The sequence below is a fragment of the Apus apus genome, chromosome 4, assembly GCF_020740795.1.
Source record: "Apus apus isolate bApuApu2 chromosome 4, bApuApu2.pri.cur, whole genome shotgun sequence".
NCBI classification, from domain to species: domain Eukaryota; kingdom Metazoa; phylum Chordata; class Aves; order Apodiformes; family Apodidae; genus Apus; species Apus apus.
Window position 1 is genome coordinate 24322000 of NC_067285.1, and position 21851 is coordinate 24343850.

Genomic DNA, 21851 nt, shown 5'->3' on the forward strand with positions numbered 1-21851 from the left:
AATTTCACAGGCAAAACTTACCACTTCCACTGCCCAGAATTACCCTTGTGAAAATATATCCCAATGAGATGGGGACAGAGCAGGGAGAATAAGTATGTAAAAATCCTGAAATGCTATAGCAACTCCATATCTGTTGAGATTCCATTCAAAGAAGTCATATGAAGCCTCTGCTGGCATGCAGTTTCAGTTACGATGGTTTGTCGTTCAGCAAATCAGTAGTATTAATCTGACTGCAGCTTTGAAGTGACTTGCAAACATGTCTACTAGGATATGTAGGTTATTAAATTAATACTTCTATTTATATTATATCACATTAAAAATATTATCTCTTGCAGAATATGATGTGAGGGAGAGAAAATGATTGGGGGAAAAAAATGCACTCATGAATACGAAGGCTATAAGCAGACTATAAAAAAAATGCCAGCTTCAAACAAAGAATTCCCCTGGCTGTTCATGTACTAAATATTAAATACCTAACTCACTTTAATCATTTTAATAAAACCAAACTATGGGGAACGCCAGATCACAAGTTTTGTTTAATAGCAGGTCACTTAATTTTTAGATTATAGGTAACTTTGATCACAGCACACACAAAAGGCATAAAATGCTTCCAAAGACAGTGCTTTAGCTAAGATACACAGATCAGAACTCAGTATGAACTTCAGTTATCTTAAAACATGAACAAAACAGTGCAGAATGAATTCACTTCTGACTTTAATACAGAAATAATGGATGTCTCAAAAGTAACATGCCAAATTCTAAATATGTGTTCAGAAACAGGAATCCCACGCTCACACAAGGTACTATGCCACAGAAAACTGATAAAAGAGAAAATAGAAGTCATGTATCTATGCAAATGGTCACATGTTAAAGCAAAAATTCTATTTGTGATGGCAAACGCAAGCTGCTCATCTACCTACCTTTACTTCCAAAATGATAAGGGGTCAGGTACCAAACACTGAGCACGTGCATTCACAAAGTTTAAAATATTGAAGGAAAAAAAGTTTATATGCACTTTTCCATTTTGTATCAGGAACATGGGACTAGAACAGACCACCTGCATCCTCTCCTATCTCAGGCATCCAATTTCTTCAAACTTATTGGATTTCATCTTAGAACTTCCTTCTTTGGAAAGTTCCTTTTTCAGTTCTGGTTCTCCTAAAAATTCAGTAATATTTTTCTTCCTATTTCCAGCCTCCATGTATTGAAAACAAATTAAACTGTATCCTTCCTTCACATAATAGCATACAAGTGTGATCTTAATAAAAAACAAACTAACCTGTATCTTCCCATATCTTCAGCAAATAGTTCAGCCAACTCTAAAATCTTGTTCCTGCATGCTGGAGCTAAAACTTGAACCCAATAACTGCAACAGATGTCTACTCACATCCTTAAGCAGACAACTGACATGCCTAGTGCTGTCAGGGAACTCTACAGATGCCTGACACAAAACTGGAACTTTAAATATGCATGAGCCTACATTCCCTACCCAAGGCAAGTGACTTTTACATACAACAGAAGTTATCTATACAAGTAAAGAGGAAGAAAATTGACAGTTATTACAGGTATTCCAAGATCATATTGTTGTTACAGGTGTTTTGTCCACATTTCTTTTACCTCTTTTTTTTTTTTATATTTTGTATTTCCCAATGCCTTTAAAAACAGACAACCAAGCAACTCATTGCATACAGGAAAAAAATGGGTTAAAACTGGCTAACTTCCAAAAGTTAAAGGGCTGTGACATTGGCTAATAATATTCTTAATTTCTATGATGGCTTTGACTCTCGACTACAATTTCCACATCTACATAAATACATTCATACACATAAATGCATACCTATATATATTTTTATACACACAGACTTCCATAAACCTAATGTTGCCATTTTTACAACATTTTACTAAGTAAATCAAAGCACCGTTACATCATTTGACATATCCAAATGTAAGAGATATTTTTGGCAACAATTGCATGCAGCCATGAAAAGATTTAACTTGCCTACACAAAAGGGGTATGCTTTTTCCTGGTGAAGATGAACGGTTACATCTTACAGTTCAACTTCCTCGATGTTATGACCAGAATCCGTCTACCCTTTCACAAAGGCAACCTTACAACTTTGTTCTCCCAGTTCCCAAAAGTCAAGCTCATCAAGTTGTTAAATTAATACTTTACTCACCAATGCTACTCAGAGAACTGCTGCTTTCAGAATCAGAAGGCATTATGGACAGCACACTGTAAGTAGACCCTAAAATTAGAAAAACAGAAACAGTATTACCTTCTTTTCCTCTCCCCAAACCAAGCTAACCATTCATTTTCTTGATACTGTAGATGCCAAACAGAATTAGAGAGAACGCACACTAATGCATAAAAATCTAACAGGAGAAGTATGATCTGTAAATGAAGATTGCACTGCATGATGAGTAAGAAATCATTTTGGATGAAATGGTAAAAAGAAGTTCAGCAAAATACTGATTTAATACAATGGTTACTTCAGACACATTGTTTCATCTCTACATTATGCAGATTATAAGTGACACCTGTGACAGCAGTAAGAAGCTATTTTAGTTTCTTATTTTCACACATACCAGCTCCTATTTAATTATGAAACTGATTTGTGTTCTTATCAAACTTCCTTCAGATTCAGAAATTTCATTTAATTGGTAAATAAGTTTTGCTTGCATCCATTTGCAGCTGTTATTATCTGACCTTAAAAGAAAGGTCCTAGAAAGTGATCTGCTGTTACTGACAATACCCAGTTTTTCCACATATTCATAGATCAATAGAGAGAGGTACCTTTCACTTCAGTTATTTTAGAAGTATGTTAGATTTCACTTACCAGGAGAACTAGAAAAACAGGTCCTATTTCAAAAACCTTACAAACTAAACAGCTCCACCATTTCTCACAAACAACATAAACACACTTCAGTAAAGACAGGGAGGGATTATGTGCAAAAGCAATTTGAAATCTGGTCTGTTTTCAGTTCTAGCCAGGATGTGAGACCTGTCTTCACAACTCTTCACAAGCTCAAACAGTATCAATACTTAGAGGAGCTGCTTTTCCTATGGTTCTCCTTATGTTTCAATATATATTTTTTCCTGTTTCTTTGAAACTAAGCAATAAAAGCTGAGAAACAGCGTTAGATTAAATGCATGAATCTACTTTTGAAACAGATTAAAGAAAGGACAGACTAGAAAGTCAGAAAGAAATGCTTTGTTTTCCTAATCTTCTCTGCTTCTTAGTGGAAAAGGAATTACATCTGTAACTAACATCTACTGATGTTAGATGAGGGAAAGACAAGATGTGATAAAGCTTACTAACAACACAAGCAATAACAACAAAGTCAATTTAAAAAGTAAATATATTTAGGGCCCAATCTTTAGCTAGTAAAAGTGACATGGACCCCAGTTTTAATGGGGCACATTTATCTTGAAAAACAATGAGGCTCCTACATTTCATAAAAGAAGTGATGTTTAGGCAAAAACCAAACAACTATTTGAATATAAGGCAAACTCCCTTCAAGCAAATCCTTCCATTTTATTAGCAGACATTGCAGAAAAGAAGTACCAGAAGAGGAACTGAATAATGAATGAGACCATTTAATCTGACAAATCACTGTGAAAAATGCTTCAAAATATATTGGTTCCAAATACTTCTAATAGATTGTGCAGTTTTTCGTTTGTTCTAATTTTTAAAGAAAATGTATGACAAGTGTGTCACTGATGCAGTGGCCTCAGAAAAAAAATCTGCTGCACATTTTTACTTCCAGCTCAAATATTTTGACATAATTTAAGCTGTGTTCCTATTTCATTAAAGCTTATTAAAAGCAAAATAATTTCTGCATTAATTAAAATGAACCTTCATACCTTCATGCATATTTCTAAACTCAAATGACTTGCAGTATTTCATGTAGTCTGGACTAAAAGAATTGGAATGATAAGGCATGCTAAAAAAAGCTGATCAATACATTAAACAAATAAGGACATTTTGATGACAGACAACACATATGGAGATTGTATCAAAACTGCACAAGAAGTAATACTTCATTTTATTTGGCAATTGAAGGCAAAATTGCTCAGTTCCTCTAAAAGATTACGTAGGAGTCCCATACCTAAACAAATTTTTACTGATAGCTACTTTAGCTTCTTTTTAAGAGTGAAGAAAGAATCAATATCTCATCATATTAGCTCATCTAGCTTTTATTTATTGTGAAGAAGCACTGATCCTCCCTGTCTTCTTTTCCTGCATTAAAAACTAGAGCCAGGAGTTAAAAAGAGTTAAACCCTGTTCTCTGGAATAGAGAGAGAAGTTTTGTGAAACTGACCTCATCAGTCAGAGACACATGACTCTCCCTAGCTATGTTAAAACACAAGCTCAGATTTGTAAATGTGAGATTCCATATGCATGGCATGTTACCACAAGAAAAAAATACAATTGTGAAGAGGGAAGGAATCATCTGACCCATTCCTAATGCCTCACTTCTAACAAAATAAACGCAAAAAAAGTCTAGTAGCATTTCTTTGGCTTCCAAGGCTGTTTGTGTGTTTGGTTTTGGTTTGTTTTTAAACTACAGAGGATATGAGCCCACTATCTGTAATACCTGACACTTTTCTCATCAGAAGCAGTATTAGTACATGAGTCACCAATGTGTAGTTGCAGCCCAGAAGGGCAGCCCCATCCTGGGCTGTATCAAAAGAAGTGTGGCCAGCAGATCTGGAGAGGTGATTCTGCCCCTCTACTCTGCCCTGGCGAGACCTCACCTAGAATACTGCGTCCAGCTCTGGTGCCCCCAGCACAAGAAAGATGTGGACCTGTTGGAAAGTGTCCAGAGAAGGGCCAGGAAAATGATCCGAGGGCTGGAGCACCTCTCTTATGAGGACAGGCTGTGAGTTGGGGTTGTTCATTCTGAAAAAAAAAAAAAAAAAAAAAAAGGCTCCGGGGGGACCTCATAGTGGCCTTCCAGTACCTGAAAGGGGCCTACAGGAAAGCTGGGGAGCGTCTTTTTACAGGGGCTTGCAGTGAGAGGATGAGGGGTAATGGTTTTAAGATGAAAAAAGAGAGATTTAGGTTAGAAATCAGGTGTAAATTTTTCAGTGTAAGGGTGGTGAGACACTAGAACAGGCTGCCCAGAGATGTTGTGGGGGCTCCATCCCTGGAGGTGTTCAAGGGCAGGTTGGATGGGGCTCTGAGCAGCCTGTTCTAGCGGAATGTGTCCCTGCCCATGCAGGGGAGTTGGAACTCAATGATCTTTAAGGTCCCTTCCAACTCAAAACATTATGTGATTATTAAGAGTCAAAAACAACAGAGGACTCTGTAGAACTTTCTCAATAGGAAAATTCATCTTTAGGTATGGAACTGATGCACATCCACGTATTTAATTTAGGCTAAAGTATCATCGTCCCTAACGTATCCTGCTGGATCAAACAATACCTCAGTAGTACCTGAAAATGCTCCAAGGCAGTATTTCCCCACTTTATAGGATGTGTCCTCACATAAATGAAGCTACTTAAAATTACCTCAAAAGGAATTTAGGCACAGGCAATACAGCACAAGCTAGTTTCTATAACACAAAGCACTAGAACATCCTCTTTATTAATGAACTACACAATCATGGTATTTTAAAAAATCTGTTGCAAAACCATCCCCTCCCCCTCCTTGCTAAGCATTTTTCCAATTTATTCCAAAGTCTTAAAACTTTCTGGCTGTCCACCTTGTCAAATTGCACAAGAAATACGGTCAGAACACAAAACCCAACAAGTAGTCACAACTGCCTTCTCAGGTTAATGTTGAAAGTGCTTCATACCCAGGGGTTCACAAGCCTTTCACCACACTTTTCCAAATATTTGTCTTTCATATTTTTCCACTAGTATTCACCTCACATGCCAAAGTCCCCCAGTACAAAAGCTTGCTACATTTATTTTCAATTCACTGACACATAACAACTGCTGACATATTCAAGTTCAAAATTACAACTTGAAATTACTGAAATATTCTGATAAATACAATAGCTACTACGCAAACTTAATTAAAAAAAAAATACCAATCTTCTACAGATACACATACATACAGAGAGAAAAGAGTATAAAGCATCCTATCTTTGCATTGCAAACTTCTTTTTGGGGCATTTCTTTTTTGCTCATTCAGATTTAAGCTTCAGATCAGTTCCTGGGTATATTAAACAGCTTTGGCAGAGGAATTTAGAAACCGTTACAGTATATACTTAAGAATCTTACAAATCCCATTTCCTTCTATTTTCAATAAATAGAGCAAGTCAAATTTTCTTAAGTTATTACTGTCTGTATTAGTCAGATGACAGGTAGGTCACTTAAAAATTCACACATTCAGGAAAGGAAATAATTGCTTAACTGCAAAGCCACCTCCAGGGACAAAAGAGGAACAAGATTCTTGTTCGCCTCCATCTTTCACACAATGTCTACACAAAAACAGGAATATACCTTTTCCTTGCTAAGACAGACAATGATGGAGATGGGGAGAGAAAAAAAAAAGTTACATGTCCTAGGAAGACAACAACTGTCTAACTAAGCAATTTTCTCATTAGTAATGTCAAATCTAGACTGAGATAATTAAATTATTAGCACAAAATTAAAACAGAACATTTATCTCTTCTTTCTAGCCTTTTAATTGTGAAACACAACTGGGCATAACCTGTACTTCAAGAAGAGTCTAAAATAAACAAACCAGCTTATCTCAAAGACAACAAAACAAGCTTGCACTTGGCACCTTCTGCAAGAAAGCAGCACAAAGGATCAAGTAGAATTTCTTCTACGACTATATGGTAAATTATTGAATGATTTCTGAGAAAAACATACTGTGTTCAAATTTCATTATGTGGAGATAAGCTGAATTAATAGGTCAGGCTGATTCTGATTTAATATGACAATTTCTGTGTAGGTTTAGATTCAGAAAACTTAAGTAACCTGCTGGACGCCAGACACATCAGTAAAGAAGCCCTGAGTTCATATGCTTATGTTCCCAGTTGTCAGTCATACACTTAACTAGAACACTATCTTCAGCTGTTAAAAACAAGTATCTCTAAAATTCCTATTTTCTTAGTAACACCTGTTCAAAACACCTTCTAGGATAAACCCGGAGACAGATACTTCTAAATATGCATTTCTAAGTGTATTCTCTCTAGCAACACCTACATTCATTGCTACAGGTATTTTTTTTCTTTAGCCAGGAAGCAATACATGATCACTTGATCATTAGGATACCCTTATGGCTGCTTGCTTACTTTACAGCATTATTTGTTCTTGTTAACTGCACCCTGAACACTGGATCAAATCATCCTCTTTCACACAAAGAAGCACAGGACAGATTAAAAATCTTTACAGATCTGAACTTGAATAGCTTGATTCACAAAACACACATGATGACAGTGCTTCAGTTAATAGCATTCAAGCTATTTTGCCATTGGCATGATGCTCTAATAACGCATTATGAGCCAAATTACCATGAAGTTTTATTAGTAGGATAGCAATTATTACCAACCAGTTATTGGAAACTAGACGTACGAAAACTTATGACTGCTTAAAAAATAAATAAAATCACACCCAGTATATTAGGTCAGCTAAAAATTTCACCCCTTAATACATTCCAATCTTTCATTTCTTTCTTCACAATTTATAAAATTAAAAATTTAATCTCTTGCACCACATCAGAAGTGATGAAGTATACCTGCTGGAGCAGTAGGATCAAAGATGCAATCATAATTGCTATTGCTATTACTTATTCAAAAAGTCCTGCAGCAATTCAGGTTCTGAACCAGAAACAACTGTTTTAACCTTTGTCTTCCTGCTTTTTGACAAGGATGGCTTTTAACTCTGTGTTAGTGAGTGCATTTTATCTTCACAAGTCATTTTTCTCCAACACTCCATTTCAGCTGAAGCAAACTGCAACAGCAAATGACCATGCCCTCCTCTTACAGCCATGAATTTCCATTAGGATGTGCAGAAAGATGGGTGATGATTTTTCAACAGTTACTTTAAGGCTAACAGCAACACACCTAGCTACTCTGAAAATACCAGCATGCAAACTTATATTACTCAGATTGTAGCAAAATAACTTTTGGTTTGTAGAGCTGCAAGTACTGCCCTCACTGCTAACTCTCTTACAAGAGGAATGCCTATTTTTGTAGGCTGACACCCAAAAGCCAGATAAAAAGAATAACTGACTCCAGATTCTTTAAACTCAGCATCTAGTACAGGTGGTAAAAAGCTGCATTTAAAGTCAAGTCTTAGTATAACTGCAATGCAGGCAGATGAAAGTCACGTATTTCAACTCATGTGGATTATACAGATGGTCCTTGCATTATTATCAATGTAGCAGTGTGGCCTTCTGCTCTACAAACACAGAGTGATATTACAGCTGACTACCTTAACAACACACATAGAAATGTTTTTTAATTAATTATTTTTAATATAGCTGCTTTAACAATGGCAGTTAATCTATTCTGGGGAAACCCATCTCCATTTCAGCGGTAAAAAGCCCCCTGTATCACAAAATTGTAGAAACATTAAGGTTGGAAATGACCTTCCATTAACTTTGTTATGCTTCTAGCCATCAGGAGAATTAAATTTGTTTGCTGGATTATGTGTGATAAGCCAGAGGCAAATAAAGAAAACAAAAAAAAAGAGAAAACCTAACAACATTTTATTTTTTTAACAAGGTTTTTGCAATCTCAAACTGTTTATCTTAAGGTTATCTTCTTCATCTATGTTCCTCACTAAATTATACAGAAGAGGAAATAATTAACTTTGTTTATTAAGGTTGAGAGATATAAATGTTCACTCAGCTTCCCAGATGACTAAGATGCTGTAGAGGACCCTCACCAATCCTTTTCTCTCTTGGAAAGAAAATCAGATAACCTAGGGTCTAAATCCACTTGGTAATCATGGGCTCCTTCAGTACTCCATCTGCAGTGTCCAGCAAAATAGCAATCTGACTATTCGGTGGGTATTCCAGGTATTGCTGAAGGGCCCAAGGCTTCAGCTGGCAGTGCACTGATGGTAGCTACCTGAAAGCAGCAGGCTCTCATGGACCCACATAATCTTGAGCACAGTGCTCTTTGTCCCTACAGCTATTGATGAGATGCCATCTCCAACAGGGAGCAGCTACAGATTGCTTTCCTGTACACATCAGGCAGGGAGAGGGCACCAGCCCAACAGCACACAGCCCATCTCTCCCATCCAGGAATTATCTGCAAACTTCACTTTTTTGTTCTCCGTATCAGTGCTAAAAGCACATGCCAATTCTGCCTACCCTTACACATAGCCTGGTCCCATTTGGTCCCAGCTGCCTCTTCCTTCAAAACACTAGGAATCTACTAGTTAACAAGGAAAATAAGCATTAATTCCTCAAGATTAGTCTCTTAACACATCCAGTCCATTCATTAAGTCACTGTATCTTGCAACTGAGTGTTTCTTCTGCAGAAGCAGCTGGGGGTACACCTGGAACTGCAGGTGACAAGACCTTCCATCATGTGCCTAACCTGAGCTTTTTTCTAGCAATTCAGACTTCACCCTTAACAAACAAGCATTATGGAACAAAGTATTTTTTTAGGACATGTCATCAAGGATGCACATGTACCTACACCCATCCATAAACGTAGTCTAAACATAAGAATTTATCTGCTTCAATTATAATGGCATAGCTAAAGCCAGCTTTCCTACTCTGTAGACACTTTCAAACAAGGACAAAGTAGTTTAACATAGTTCTATCTTACTCCTGTACAACACGAGAATTAGACACACAAGGAAGAAAGCACCTCAACACAAACATAACCACAGTCACACCAAGCGGTTGTGCTGTTTACAGCTAAGAAAAAAAAAAAAAAAAGCCAGTCCTTTGTAATTCCAAGCAGAGGAGTAACATATCAAAGTCCAAAGGGTTATTTTCCCTCTCTTCATACTATCAATCTTATCTAAACTTACCTATGTACACTTTCATCTTGTAAAGTTATTTTGGCTGAATATCCTTCTGATTTTTACAGCCCTAGCATACTGGCAGCAATGAAAATTCTATTTTAAACAAGAATTAGAACCAAGTAGTTGGAAAGCTCTTCTCAAAAGGCAGTGCCTGTTAGTATTCAAGAACTAAACCAGGAACCATGTACGAAGTTATGGTTACACAGTATCACCTCATGCTGCTCTTAATGTTAAATGCTATAAATAATAGCTAATTACGAAAACTTTTAGCCTGATGTTTTTAAGCTGAATTCCCCACTTTCCTACAACTTACAAAGCAGCTCACATCTACAGCTCATGCGGATTGCAAGAGATGTATCAATACAATAATCCAAACTTAGACCATGTGAGAGTCAATACTTAACACACCTTATTTGAAATTCAAGTGGCATTAAGAGATTTGACTTTCTCAAAGCATTCATTCTCTAGAAAAAATGACTCATGTTACTTAGTATGAAATTCAGCATGATGCCAGCAATCTCAAGTAACCTCCCTTCAACCCTGAAAAGAGATGCATACTCCCTAGCAAAGACCTAAAAAATGAATTCTTATATTGCTCCTTGTAGTATGCTTCAATATTCAGCCTCTAACTGTAACAATTCAAGAATATACTTGAACCATGGGCTGTACTTTTTTGGAAGACAAACACAAAAAAACCCACACCTACACCCTCATTTAAACAACACAAGTATGTCCTTAAATGCTCTACTGTACAGAACGATTATTACAGAAGTCTATCACCTATGAACTATTTACAAAAATAATTTGTTGCAGAAATCCCCAGGGGTAAACTTCATGCCTCTTCTGGTTACAGCTGCACCACCCACAAGAACTCTTCATCCCTCACCAGACCTAACCTTCGGCTGTGACGACAACAGCAACAGGCTGATAACCTGGCACAGGCACCACCACAGCATATGCGAGCAGACCGCTCCCTGACACACAGAGGGAAGAACACAGGAAAACACTGCTTAAGCTTCCTAATGGCAAAAGTAACACATATAACCGAATGAAACAAAAAGCCATCCTCCTTCATTTACCAAGCTGCTCATGTGTACAAATGCTCACTCTACCTGGGAGTCAAGAGCAGAGAAAGCTGGAAAAAAAAAAACACAAAAGGAGGTCATCTGGAAGCAATTACACTATGCATTCCTCTCTCTCCCCCTTTCTGCCTCTTCTCTGCAGGACACAACTGCTGCTACTTTTCCCTCTCTCACAGTCAAAGCTGGGCAAGGAGGAGATAGAGTCCTCCGCCTCTGCTGTAGCTTGCCAGAGCCGCGAGGCAGCCCTGCATGGCCACAAGGCATTTTGCCATGCTGGGAGTCTGCTTGCTTATACATATATTCCTAGGGGCTCCTTCTTCTGGATTCACCTTTTATGTAACTCCTTGATAACAGGAGACTAAACCAATTTTGGGGTCTGGAGAGGATTTTTTCTACATAGCAAGGGATCAACATGCCAGATGGGCCTTTCAACTTTTTGAAATTATTATTTGGAGAGAAGGCAACTCCAACTCTAGCAATTCAGAGTGGCTAATGACTTTAAAGTGGCTTAACTATGACCTTGTAAGCCATTAGGTATGAGTTACCAAGCCAGCGACTGCAGTGAGCACACAAAGAACAACTGGGAACTCAAGGTACTAGTGACAGCCAGCCAGATTTTAATAATGTGATTATTTTTCTAAACCAAGTATTCACCATAAGATTGACTATGAGATGGAAAAAAGCCTGCAATACAGGCAGCCAAATGCTAATAGCCCCATGAGTTCTGGAAAGTTTCAAAGATTACTGCACTGACAATGCATTGACAAATCACACTCGTAACAAAAAGCAGAAGTATTAGTGTTACATGACAGCACACACTGAGCTTAATGGAGTGCAGCAGACCTCCCTGGAGGGGACAGAGGCTCAAAATTTAGCATATACCCGTGATGTTCAGCATGCTGCTTCAACCGCAAATACAATGCCCTAGTCCACTAAGGCAGTGACAGGAGAAAAGACAAAAAAACACAAGACTACAACAGTGAAGAAGTAGGACAGCACAAGTCAGAGCTGTTGAGTGAAGAGAGAGTGGCTTCCCACCTGGGAAGGGTGATTGAGCCAATAAATGAGCACAAAGTTGTCCCGTTTGAAAAGTCACTGGTTTGTCAAGGACGTGTCGTTTTCCCTCAACCTTCTCTCACCTACATGTCTTGGAGTAAAGGAGTGTAGGACCGTGCTGCCTCCTCATCAGCACCATTTGTCAGGGATGAGGGTTGAGTGAAGACAGCTTTAACATCCAGGTTTAGCTACTGGTGCCAGCACAGATGTACCTTAAGTAAGCATACCAGGTGGTTTGGAGTAGCAGATAGACTATGTAACACTTTGCAATGTTTTATTTAACCATACAAACATGCCCATGTTACTGTTCCTGTAGAAGAAGAGACAGAAAAAATTGTGGCTCCATAGATAGCCTTGAAACAGCTTGTTTGGGTAGGCTTAAGAGCCCATTTCAGCAGTAACTGTGAAAGCAACAGCGAGGTCAAGGGTATTCAGAGAGACCAAAACAGCTTGAGGAAAATACTAGTGAGTTTGAGGGGAAAAAAAAAAAAATATGCTTCCCCCCTAAACTAAAATTGAGATGAATTAACATGCTGCTGCACCTGTAACAGTCAAAATATTTTGAACACATTGCAACAAGGACCAAATTAAACTGATCTGTAATATGAAAAAAGACCTTAGGATATTACTATATATATATGTATATATATATAAACACAGGTTGAGATGCATCACTGTTTAGAAGTGCAGGATTAAAATCTACCTAATCTACCTTGTCATGTTTTACAGCAAACTTTGATACTGCAACTCTTTTCCTATAAGACAATGAAACAAATCTCAAAAGGGTTTTAATTCATATGAAAGCACATAACCAACTCTTTTCTATAAATACCATCACTGGAAAACTTCAGAGAAAACCTACATTATTTGACTGAAAAGAAGGTTGATAGCATGTAGTTCTTTAAATAATTGCTTTCTCTTCCTGAGCTATATTTTATATTGCTGGGGAAAAAAAATCCTGCAAATTTGCACTTGAAGGGCTAAATTTTCTTTATAATTAGTGATACTTATGCTGATTCTATTTAAAATGCAGAGAACCTTCCAAAAATACTTGATAAATTTGTACTTAAAAAAAAAAATAAAGGTACTGAATGCAGATATTTGGGGGGAAAAAAAAAGTTAAAAGAAAACCAAGATACTGTAGAGATACCTGATAGCAAAAAACAAAAACTTGTTTAAGAGGAAATATTTAAGTCTTTGTAGAATTTCAGACAGATCCAGACTGTTTTGATCAAGGGCAAAGTCAGACAATCTACCTGCTGTTGTCCTCAGTATGAGGACAACACGATAAACCAGTGGGATTTGATCTGGAGAGCACTCCTTTTAGCATGTTCTCTGTATTCAGTGTATACCCTGACAGGTGTGAGTCTGCAAGTTGGTCATATTAATTTATTTTTCAGTTTCATAAAGTATGCTATTCACCATTCCCCAAATTATCAGACTCCGTGCATGTAAATTAACACTTGGGTAAACAAGCAAGCAAACAAAAACCCCCACAAGCCTCTCTACCCACTTAATCAAAGTTGTCTACCTCAGTCCCCTGCACAAACAAGTACAAGCATTAGAGTCCTATAATATATGATACATTGCATAATAAATACGATAAAGTTGCTAGCTTCAGGAAGACTATTAGGAAAAAGAGTAGTGTAAATTGAGGGGGTGTTGTTAATGTCTCTGTTTTGCCTCAACGAACTCCCTGCACTACCAATCCACCTCACCAGTAAATGAAGCTGCCGATTTAACACCAGCTCCACATGTATAAAATGCAAGAGCTGGTTGTTCAGTCTTTGCAGCTATGCAAGATAAGATGAGCAGAAGCACTTTCTAAGTTGAAGTTGCATCCAAGAAGATCTGCAACGTGTTTCATTTTAAAAACAGCCTAAGTTTCCCCATCAAAAATCACAGCCTCAAGTGCTTTTTGGTGATGCCACCCAGAAGCAATTACCATATGGAAAGGGGCCATCACGACAATTTTGAAAAATGAAACTGACTATCTGCACTACTGTGGCCCTTTGGATAGTCAAGCAACATCCCTGTACTGGAAATCTCTTATTAGGCAAGCATGGTTTATTAAACAATACAAATAAAATGTCCTGCCTGGTTACAGTGCTTTCCTCCCCCTTGCTATTTTTAGGCTGAACTCCTGCGAGTATTCCTTAAAGTGCAAATACTAACCGCTACTGTTTATCACTTCACTTTTGGACACAGGAGATCACCATAATCTTTCTCTTCAAAATTAGAGGATTCTAGTCACAACTTTTATGCTTTTAAAATGTAATATCCCTGGCTCCTCAGCTTGCAATAAGAAGGAAAAAATTATTTGTATAAAGGAAATGATCACCCACTGGTTTGTGCCTGCATGACCAGTATGTGTGTGCCCTCTGGCCAGCAAGGTTCAGAATTTGTCAGAAACAACATACTGGCAGATTTAGACTTGGGATAATTTCTCCTACCCACACACATAATTGCACATTTATCACCTACACAAATTCATAGCAGATACAAATAAAAGCAACATCCAGCAAATAAGTAGCAATTATAATAATGACTAAAGAGAACAAAAGGCTCAATATTTCTAAGAAATGCTGAAGATGAATATTAAACCAGAAAGTCTATAGGTTAAATAACCAGGCCATCATGCTTTACTGGCACATGTAGACAGGCAGTGGAATTTGCTTTGTGTTTTCAAAAAAACAGTGGATGTTATGAACCATTCCCTTCCCACCAGGAAAGAAAAACAACTAGAAGAACTAAGTAGAAACAGGATAAGGAAATCCAAGCCAGCATCACCAAAGTTCTTCTTGGTCCATTAGGACATCGGAATACCATGGAAAGAGGCAATCACACTTTTACCTATCACCCACCACCCCCAAGTATGAATCTAATTAAAATCCTAACAAACCTGCTGACTCTCTACTATTTTTATGCCTCCTAAGTGGAGGTGTCTCCTATGTCCTTACATCTCACTGTAGTAACACATGTAGTTCTACCTCTTAATCATCATCTTTCATTTGCTTTCTGAGACATTGCTTATCTTCTTACTGAATGCAACCTCTTGAATTTTCCTACTTTTCAATTTCTGTCCATCTTAGCAAGAAAAAGCTACAAGTTTTCATCACTGTGGGGAGTACCTCTGAAGAAAAAGAAAAGCTGTGTTCTGTTTTACAGGACCAGAAAGTCTCTGGCATGGCCCTTGTCTCCAAACACACATGATAATCTTTCAAAACATCCATCATCTCACCAGTACTCCTGTTTCCTACCCAGAAATCTAGTATTCTGTTTTCAAAACTAGAGACCATGCCTATGCCTTCTACTTTCCAAGAAATGAGATAAGGAAAACAACTGCAAACCTTTCCTTATTTTTTTTTTTTTAATGTAACATTGTATCTGAAGAATGTGTATTCATAAACTGAAGTCTTAAATGATAACAAGTGGTAACATATGATTAATAAGACAAGTGGATTGTCTATTTGATTCTACTTACCAAGGTGTGTTTGCATTATGAGTTAAACTTTACTTTTCTATTGCAAGTCTTAGGACAGGACAATAATCTAAAAATATTTTTAAAAAAATAGTGTCACTGCTGATTCACAGAGACAAGATTACATTTATCTTCCCAAAACTACAAATTATCAAAAACTATAATTTCCCTATTCCAAGCCTCTCTAGTTACAAGATCAAGAGTACCTTAAGCCAAGTAAAATAGCCTACATTTAGAAGAACATGATTTTGTACCTAGAGATGACTCAAAGCATTATTACTACTTTTAAAATTTCAGATGAAAATTTATGTTAGAACACAGTATGCCCATTTATTGTACACTATACATCTATTGTTCTTCAAATAAAGAATTAAAATAAAGAAAAAAAAGATAACTGATAGTTTTAGCCAGCAATATTCAGCATGAAGAAAATATAAATCAGCCTTAAGAACTGTTAAATTACTGGCCATTTCCCCAAAATCAATGGGAACTATAAAGCTTTCTCAGAAACTGCTAGCACAGTAATATCAGTCACAGTGGATCAGAGCCCTTCTCCCACGGTAAAGCCTTGAAAGACCAGAAATAGCCATAAAGCACTGTTATTGTGAGCAATGCAGGTGTGGAAGAAGAGGACAAAAAAAGAATAGGGAATAGACTATCTACAACACAGTATGCTAATTAACAGCCAGAATAGGCCCAGAGAAAACTGTGGTGTGACAGGAAATCCTCATCTATCCGGTAGCAATATCAATGATTACACATGCTTCCATTATGTGCTCCTAAGCCAAACTGGGCATGCCCTTGAAGGAACCTCCTGTGACCCTGTGACTATAAGGTAAAGGTACAGATAGCCTAAAGTGTCCTGAAACTAGTGCAAAGAATGAAGGTAGGAGGGATTAATGTGCAAGTTCATCTAGTTCCAACCCCCCTGCATAGGCAAGGACACCACCCACTAGACCAGGTTGCTCAAAGCCACTGTGCACTCTGAATCACGTTATGGCACAAGAGCTCTCCTGCAAGTGTGACCACTGATTTCACTGTGACAGCTCAGCATGAAACACAGCTCTCAACTTCACACACCCACAACACAAAGCAGGTACAGAAAATAAATCACAGCCATGTAAGGCACCTCTAAAAAGGTGACATCTTTTCCATGCATTTTTTTATTATGCCAACACATACTAAGTTAAAAACTAGAAAGTAAAACACCAATACGAAAACCAAAAAATAGTGTTACTACATGGGGGGTTTTTCCCCACTAAAAAGCTTTCAGCATCCTCAACGCAGAAATAATTAAAAATTTTTTTAAATCCTGGATAGGCCAGCCTGCAATTGCAATTTAGCATGCATGCATTTTCCATAGGTATAGTCAAGCAACATTAAAGTTGTAAAATGAAAGTTAAAATATTGTTCTTCAGGCCTTTTGCTTCATGAATCTTCCTTCTCTGATGGTGTTACAAAGTCCTGCTGCCTCTGTGTTTAGCTGTGAATGGTAGAAAAGCTGTCAGCACAGCTTATATACACACACAGAAAAGAAACCTGGAATGATAAAACCCACTCTGCTTCTACCAAGACAGAAACCCCAATATGGCACTACTGGAGTTACTCAAAAGGCCTAGAAGATTATGCTTACTTGTATGAATGAAAATACTGCAGAGGCATGAATGAAAAAAAAAGATAAAAAATTTAAGAGTAAGCCTTGAAAGTGCTTTTAACCTGCTCCAGAAAGGGATGACATTGAGAACCTGGTGGAACCATTGCTACAGCTAGTTCTTTAGTACTGGTATTCCTGTGTCTGCTCAGACAGCAAAAAGTGCCACCAGAGGAGGTGCCAACTGCTATTTACTAGACAAAAAGGTAAACATATATTCTAAGACTTTATATTTTACCAAATCCATGACCATAGTAGTCTAAAACATAGTAAAAGCAAAGTTTACTTTCCCCATAAGATGCCTGTCTCACATAATTAAAGCACCCCATCAGTGAAGTGAACAGTAAAGCCAAGCGTTCATCATGCTGCCTCAGGACTCCGTCCCTACATTTGCCTGTGGACTGAAAAAGCAGCTGCTGACTGTTCAGATCTTAAGCCTCTACACAAAGGCAGCTGTGGTTCACATTCTGCTTATTTTTCCTCAAACAGCTAGAAGATCTCTTTACGACCTGCAGGAGGCATACCAACATCTCAGCATAGCCCTGACAGAAGACAACTGCTGTGCACCACCTAACCCTTATTTTCATCCATAGCCACTTCTTTTTCTGTGTGGAATAAGGAACTTATGTGTACAATGAAATGCAATTTGTCGTTTCAATACTTAGAACCATCTTAATTTATTGCAATCTGCTCATTCTGAAATCTGTTCTCACTGCTGAAATTTTACACCAATGATTGCACAAGTAAAAGGACTGAAAATGAGTATTACTTAAATTTCACATCTTCAGTAAATAATGCTTAAAAATAATCTCCTTCATCTGAATGTCTTGCAGTGGTATAGACTACACATGTGCCTAGCATGTATGTAGGTTCAGAAAAAGCTTTAGAAAACATTTCAACATTAGCTACACATCTCGCTTTTCTCATTAGAAGTGTATTTTAAAATAAGCTCTGTTATGAACAAGAGTTTCATAAAAACCAATAGCTCCAAACTGCAGCCACACTTATGCCTTCAATCAACCAGGTCTTCCAGAACAGCCTGCCCCACCTGACACACTGTGGAAAACCAACACTGTGATAATAAACTGACTTCTAGAGAGAAAGCTACACATTCACGTCCCTCCCTCTATCCAAAATATAGGCTGTGGCATGTCCAAGACACATCAATTTCCATTTGATTGCACAGCTGCAAATTGAAGACTTCATTACAAACATCATCAATACAAACTCTCCTGTCAGAGTTTGAGAAGTTCTGCAAGACTTTCAAAACAAAGAATGAAAAAAAAATCAACAGGGGGATACAGAAATGGAAACACCACATATGAGGATGGTGACTAGCAACATCACCCTTTACATAACTCATGGAAAGCCCTAGTTGTCAAAAGCCAGGTTTGTAAGGCCTTTGTTTTTCACTCCCAGTTCCTAGTAAGACTATATCCTTCGTACATTATTATAAAATGGAGGAAGGTATTAATTGATAGACCACACTTGCTCATCCAGAACTTCAACATCATATTTACAAGGACCTTTCTTTTGTATCAAACTATGATTCTGGTATGAGACAAATACAGACCAATGACATTCTTGAAAATTGGCAGAAATCATTTAACAGCTCATCTCTAGACAAGGTGACTTGTGTAGAAACCAACACAAGATCTGAAAAGATATGTAACAGGATTGCCCACTACAGATTCTGTACAAGTCTGAAAAAGACAATATGACTCAAGAAGAAATTACTCTGTGGCACATATGGCTATAACACATATATCCTGTGAAGGAGAAACAAAAAATTAAATACTTTTCTTTGAAGGAAAAGAGAACTCCCTTTCCCTACGTGTCTTTTAATCAGTCCCAAACCCCTGCAGGAAGCCTGGATGGTTGGGACTTCAGCTGAAGAGCTGAACCATGCTACTGACACTGACAGAGTGAAGAGGGTTATGATGCTGCCACAATCAAACCATCAGAAAAGCCCAATTTTGGTCTCAATGTTTCACTTCTTCAAGCTGCACAATTCTTAGCAAGAACCATATACGGTAATGGTTGGCTTAGACATCAGAGGAATTGCCACTAAAAACATTCTTCCTTCTTTAAAGGAATTTTGACAATTTATTTCAATTAGTTCTTGCCTGTAAGCAGCAACTTTCTGTATCTTACAGCCAAACTACTGAAAAGAATGGCTGAAATACATCAATCCACTGTTTAAGATGCAGATCAATGCTGTAATCAAATCCTTTGTAGAGAGGTAGCGTAAAGAAATTCTAAAAGTAAAGAAGAAGCATTACCCCAACATTTTAATGTCCTTCTTCCATTTCCTTTCCAAAACAAAGCAGAAAGCCAAAAGAACAGCCAACAAAGAGCCCACATGAAGCTACTCGGCACCAATGCAACCATTCGACTTTGCAATACCTTTCATTGCAGCTTTACAGTAGTACATTTCTGCCACTGTTCTCTTCCAACTCATCTTCCATCTCAGATCCAAAGATCACAGGTTGATGGTACAGACAGCACCTCATATATGCTGTTCCCAAATCCTCCCAACCCAGCAATGCTTTGTTATTATCACGTTGCGATTGTCTTCCTCATCAAGTCTATGTTCTGCAAACAAGTCTCTGATTAAAGCCAGACAAGTCTGCTTAATAACCAGTCATTAGCACCTGATTTCAGGTACTGCCTGCATAACGCTTGATTTTCATTACTTTTACTATATTATAGCAATAATATGCATTGCACTCTGCAGCACTGCTTTTCGGATGAGTGAGATCAGCAAACAAGTGCTCATAAGATGAAATAAGCCTTAAGCTTGCGTTAGTACAACCGTGAAAAAAATTAGAATACCAAACTATCAAAACAGTAGAGAGCAAGCGTTATTAGAAGCAGCAATGCTACTTTTCAAAGCACTGTACGTGGATCAACGTATATTTCATGCATACCCAAAACATACAACTGTTTAGCTTACTCCCTGTGATTTAAAAATATAAGTTAATGCTGCCAGAAGGAAGCTAAAGAAATTATAGCTATGTACACAAAACAACCAAGTATTACTCGTACTCTATTAGTCAAGCTACAGAACGTGTTTTATTCAAGTGACAAGAAGATACAAAATCCGCACTAACAATCCTAGAAGCAATGACTGAACAAATGCAACACAAATTAATGTCTTGCATGCAAATCAGTTTAGATACAGTTTCAAAATACTTCATATGCTTTCTGGCATGACAATATTCTTATACAGCAGCATCTCAAAAACAACTCAATTCGTTGTGTTTCCAAATCCTTGGAAACCTAAGACAGTGTGCATGTATAAACATTTTTCTGTTTAAAATTTCATTATCAATACCAGACCTGGAAAAGGCAACCAAAAACTAGTTTTAACTATAAATGAATAAGTTTTTGTCCAAGAGCTGCTAGAGAGAAGAGGTTAAAAAAAAAATAAAAACCTCCTAGTAAACTTTTACAAGAAACGTCACTGGTATAAGTTAAAACATCAACAGACTACTTGTGAGAACACACACTGGAAAGTCTAAGTCTGCCAATCCACCCAGGAAACACTTGTCATACTTCAGGCACTACGAGCCATGCATACACACAGAGTGGACACCTTCACAGCCAAAACCAAAAACCACACCACAGATATCCCCTGGACTTTGTGCTACTAGGGGAAAAATAACCTGAACCACATGCTTTACTGAAGTGCAAGTCAAGAGGAGGCTGTCCCTGTCTGGCAGGTTCCCCAGCTCTTCACCAACCCAACCAGCCCAGGGCACAACAAAAGGTCTGTTGTTCTAAGCCAGCACCAGGGCAGCAGCTGAACCAGTTGGCCCAGTACCCTACCATGGTCTGTGGGACTTCAAAGGCTGGCTGTTACCTGAGCAGACAATTAGGATGTGTTGGTGTAGAGTTACAAAGTTCTAAGAGGTCACTCACAGATGAATTTTATTACTGCAGTACAACCCCATTATAAAGCAGTATTATTGGCTCCTTTGTGAAACTAGCTTTCAGATTCTCTCTGAATCTAGAGAAATAACTACACCACTCTCATCTTTTGTATCAAGCTTACTGTAAAATTAAAGTGCAGTTCCTGAGAGGAGAAAAGTAGCTTAAACACACATAAAACCTAATTTCAGTTTGTAAAGGTTAGATGCGATGGTTCTTTCACTTAAAAATCCAGGTTACCATATTAACTGAGAAGCTGATGAAGAGGGTGAGCTAAAGAGTAATTAGTAAAGACAAAATCACACCCTACTGTCATCAAAGGCACTCAAGCCACACCAGTAAAGTACAATATTCCCTTCAGAAAGTATAATCAGTACAATCTTTTGCACAGAGACAAAAAAAGGAGGTAACAAATTAAATAAAGCTTATCAGCTTTGTCCATAAGCCACAAAAAACAACTCAAAGCATACCTTCTTACAAAGAAACCCAGTTGTGCCTTCTTCTCTGTTAAAGACACTGCCAGTGTCAAAACTACATGACACTGACCTTCTCATCAACTCAAACCCTGCAGTGCTATCCCAGGAGGACCATCTCCTCTCTTGGTAATACTGTTCCTGAGATGAAATTTCTCCCTTTAACAACCAATTCCTAATGTGACAGGCAAAACTACTCAAGATAGACATGCAGCAAACAAAAATAAGG

At 37.7% G+C, this 21851-nt stretch overlaps 1 protein-coding gene across 8 annotated transcripts in view; it reads right to left on the reverse strand.

Annotated features, from left to right (window-relative positions):
- Window positions 1-21851, reverse strand: part of DLG5 (discs large MAGUK scaffold protein 5) — a 104209-nt gene that overhangs the window by 65702 nt on the left and 16656 nt on the right. For all 8 annotated transcript variants that reach the window (XM_051619750.1, XM_051619748.1, XM_051619745.1 and 5 more), the window contains exon 2: window positions 2178-2246. In XM_051619750.1, coding sequence (XP_051475710.1) covers window positions 2178-2246 — 69 coding nt within the window. The remainder of the gene's footprint in view (window positions 1-2177; window positions 2247-21851) is intronic.